The sequence below is a fragment of the Oncorhynchus gorbuscha genome, linkage group LG02 (genome assembly GCF_021184085.1).
Source record: "Oncorhynchus gorbuscha isolate QuinsamMale2020 ecotype Even-year linkage group LG02, OgorEven_v1.0, whole genome shotgun sequence".
Lineage (NCBI taxonomy): Eukaryota > Metazoa > Chordata > Actinopteri > Salmoniformes > Salmonidae > Oncorhynchus > Oncorhynchus gorbuscha.
The window spans coordinates 54,684,268-54,688,267 of record NC_060174.1 but is presented as its reverse complement, the minus strand read 5'-3'; the positions used below and the strand labels follow the sequence as shown (position 1 = coordinate 54,688,267).

General features: G+C 42.1%; 1 protein-coding gene across 4 annotated transcripts; it reads left to right on the top strand.

The window, feature by feature from the left end:
• The first annotated feature begins 401 nt into the window (after positions 1 to 401).
• Positions 402 to 3,589, top strand: LOC123993225 (shaker-related potassium channel tsha2-like). Of its 4 annotated transcripts, XM_046295151.1 has the most exons (4): positions 402 to 2,171; positions 2,482 to 2,544; positions 2,729 to 2,782; positions 2,915 to 3,589. In XM_046295151.1, the coding sequence occupies exon 1, from the start codon at positions 677 to 679 to the stop codon at positions 2,126 to 2,128; it is 1,452 nt and encodes a 483-aa protein (XP_046151107.1). In that variant the 5' UTR covers positions 402 to 676; the 3' UTR covers positions 2,129 to 2,171; positions 2,482 to 2,544; positions 2,729 to 2,782; positions 2,915 to 3,589. The 4 variants fall into 4 exon arrangements, with proteins under 4 accessions (XP_046151107.1, XP_046151115.1, XP_046151098.1 ...); XM_046295159.1 differs by lacking the exon at positions 2,482 to 2,544; XM_046295142.1 differs by having other exon boundaries at positions 402 to 2,544.
• Positions 3,590 to 4,000: the final 411 nt, after the last annotated feature.

The following is a 4,000-nucleotide window of genomic DNA, read 5'->3' as shown; positions in this document are numbered from 1 at the left end:
AAAACTTGCTAATATTGTTCCAATGTGAAGCTGCATTAAAGCCCCTGCGGTTAGTCCACGTTAAAAAAACGAACTGGTGAAGTTGACTGAGTTGTGATTGTTGTGTAGGTTAACTAAAGGAAACTCGGTCAATCCTTTAAAAAATGATGTCAGCGATTTGTTTCTCTGAAATAAGATATTAGAGCACTGGTCAACACTGCAAGTCCTGAGTTGAGAAAACTTTAAAGAAGTGTAATGGGTGTTTACCAGTTGTGTTAGATTCAACAACATGACACAGAGAGAGAAGTAAGTGAGCAGTGGACAGCGCAGCGAGTGTCATCACGTCAGTCAATTTGGGGAGGGCTTCTGGCTGTTTAAAATGGTGTGAATATGATAGCCAATACTGTAGACAGCCAACGGTAGCAAGTAGACATACTGGGGAGTATTTCAGGACCGTCTGCACCTACAAAAAGTTTATTGATTTAAATGGGGGAAACTTTTACTGGGCAGAACAAAACATATGGTGGAGTAATAAATCATACAATTTGGGAGGCTGGAGTGATACAGTGAGGATTTACTTGGATTCATTACCCAAAGAAAGAGAGGGAGAGAAAGAAAGAAAGAAAAACTACCGAGAGAAAGTGACAGTGGGGGCCGTGGAGTTGAGTGAAGCGCTCACCCTTGAGAGGGGCAAAAGATGACTGTTGTATCCCGTGAGAACCAGGACGAGACTGTGGTAGTCCCTCCCCGGTACCAAGATGATTGCGACGTGGAGCGGGGCGACCAGGAGTGTAGCGAGAGGGTCGTCATCAACATCTCCGGGCTGCGCTTCGAAACACAACTGAAGACCCTCTCGCGCTTTCCTTCTACGCTATTGGGAGACCCACGTAAAAGGATGCGCTTCTTCGATCCGTTGAGAAATGAGTACTTTTTCGACAGGAATAGACCCAGCTTTGATGCTATCCTTTATTATTACCAGTCCGGGGGAAGGCTTAGGAGACCTGTCAACGTTACCATGGACATTTTCATGGAAGAAATCAAATTTTATGAAATCGAAGAGGAGGTCATAGAGATGTTCAAAGAAGATGAAGGTATGATTAGAGAGGTGGAACGTCCGATGCCTGACAACGAGTTTCAGCGCCAGATGTGGTTGTTGTTTGAGTACCCCGACAGCTCGGGGCCTGCCCGGATGATCGCTGTTGTATCAGTCAGTGTGATTTTGATATCCATACTGATCTTCTGTTTGGAGACATTGCCACGGTTCAGGGAAGATCACAGCACAGACATAGAACTCAGTAATCACCTCATCACAAATGGGACTACTCGCCACAAAAAAAAAAATCCGTTGACAGACCCGTTTTTTATGGTTGAGTCACTTTGCATCGTGTGGTTTTCCTTTGAATTTCTCATGAGGTTTTTATCGTGCCCTAGCAAACCGGCTTTCTTCAAAAACGCAATGAACGTCATTGACATATTAGCGATTGCTCCTTATTTCATCACCCTTGGACTTGAACTCGCTGAGCTACAGGGAGCGGGAAGCGAGCAGGCCATGTCGTTAGCCATACTCAGAGTAATCCGTTTGGTTCGAGTCTTCAGGATTTTCAAACTTTCCAGGCACTCCAAGGGTCTCCAAATCTTGGGCCAGACACTCAACGCCAGCATCAGCGAACTTGGTCTTTTGATATTCTTTCTTCTCATAGGGGTTATTCTGTTCTCCAGCGCTGCTTACTTTGCAGAGACAGACGACCCTGAATCGGGATTCACGAGTATCCCCGCCGCATTTTGGTGGGCGGTGGTGTCCATGACTACGGTTGGATACGGAGACATGTGCCCGGTTACTATTGGCGGCAAAATAGTGGGATCGATGTGTGCCATCGCCGGAGTGCTGACCATAGCCCTACCTGTCCCTGTCATCGTTTCCAATTTTAATTACTTCTATCACAGAGAACGCAATGATGAGGACACCGCCGTGTATACTCACGTGACTTGTGGTCAACAGAATACTTCATTTGGCGAATTCAAATCTACCAGCGACAGCAAACAGTCCCTAGCCAAATCAGAGTACATTGAAGATGATTCTCTCGAGACACTTAGATTTACTAACTTTAGCCCATATGAACATTACACTGGCAAGCTGACAGATGTATGAAAAAACAAGCAACGCCCTAGCTGAGCAGGAAAAAACGATATCGGTGAGTAGCCAGCCTGAGAACATTTACGGGCGCTTTTACGCAAGCAGTTAGTTGGCATGCAATCTCTCAATAACTTGAATTCATTTGTTGAATATCTTTAGTGTCCGGCCTATGTGCATGTTTGAATAACTACACGCAATTTTACCCACCCTATTACGCACGGTGTTTGTTGGCATATAATCTTAAAATAGCTGGAATTAATTTGTTTGACACCTTCAGTAGGCCTAAAACTGTATTACAGGTCAGTAGCATACAGTGTTGAGTGGCTACAACAACTTCTAAAACTGGGTTGCTTTTGGAGAGTTTATAGAATTTCTGAACTCGGAGCGCCACTGTGTGGTTGAAACGCAATCGCGCAGCAGACGCGTCTCAGGTAAATCATTCAAGCAGCTATTTACGTTACGTGTGCAAGACGTTGCTGATGATGTAAGTGTGTGTATAATTTACTTGTGACTGTGTATACATTTTCCATAAAAAAAGCTTTTTAGGGACATTTTAGACAGAAGTGATGGAATGTCACCACACACAAAAAAACATGATCTTCTTTTTACTTCCAGGGGACAAGATCAAAAACCACTGCCTTTCTGCTCCACTTGAAAGGAAATGCTGATGTAAGTGTGTGTATTATTTACTTATGACTGTTCATACATTTTCCCTAAAAAACTTTATATGGACATTTTAGACAGAAGTGATGGAAGGTCACCACAGAAAGAAAAACAACATGATCTTCTTTTTACTTCCAGGGGGACAAGATCAAAGACCATTGCGTTTCTGCTCAGCTTGAAAGGAAATGCAGGGATGGCTTTTCCAATGCTAGATGTACTTGTGAATAAAAAACACACATGACATGTCTCCATGAACAATTGGCCAGCAATGTGAGATGACAGGTGCTGATGCAACATCCAATGAGGAGCTCGCTGAAGGAAATACGGGTTTGGAGCCTTCTGCCTTTAGGAAACCGATAACCTTTGAAAATCAATTAACCTTTCAAAGTATTTTGCTGTCCATTCAATGAACTATGAAATGACTACTGTAGATATCCTGTTGTAAATAGGCCTATACTGTAAATTCTTGACTCAGAATCTTAATGGGAACATATCTTGCTTTGTGTGCCTTTACGTGGATGATTTCAAAGGAACTATTTGGGTAGTCCTTTATTTTATTGAACTATTTTATTGTACAGAGTATCTGATTTAGCCATAAACGTTCCTTGGGAAGCTAGTTTTAAAATCACTACTCTTAAAATAACTTACAGGCCCCGACAGCTTAACCATAGGAATCCTATTAAGTATGCATGTAAGGAGACATCAATTCTGCTCATGAAATGTCATGAAGATTTATTTATATTTTTGTAAGATTGTTAAAATGTATGTGAACATTTGAAGAATATTTTTTTTTATAAAACAATTCAGAAAATACCTCAATGTGTTGGTTTCGTTCTGGATGGGTGCACCTTTACACACATTAAAGGGATACTTTGGGATTTTGGCAAAGAGGCCCTTTATCTACGCTGAACAAAAATATAAACGCAAAACACAACCATTTCTAAGGTTTTACTGAGTTACAGTTCATATAAGGAAATCAGTCAATTATAATAAATTCATTAGGCCCCAATCTATGGATTTCACATGACTGTTCACAGATACCTTTTAAAAAGGTAGGGGCGTGGATCAGAAAACCAGTCAGTATCTGGTGTGACCAACATTTTCCTCATGTAATGCGACATAGCTCCTTCGCATAGAGTTGATCAGACTGTTGATTGTGGCCCGTGGAATGTTGCCCCACTCCTCTTCAATGGCTGTGCAAAGTTGCTGGATATTGCCGGGAAC

Bases quoted from the DNA above. Each gene is read 5' to 3' on its own strand.
- LOC123993225 (XM_046295159.1), top strand. From the start codon at position 677: ATGACTGTTGTATCCCGTGAGAACCAGGACGAGACTGTGGTAGTCCCT.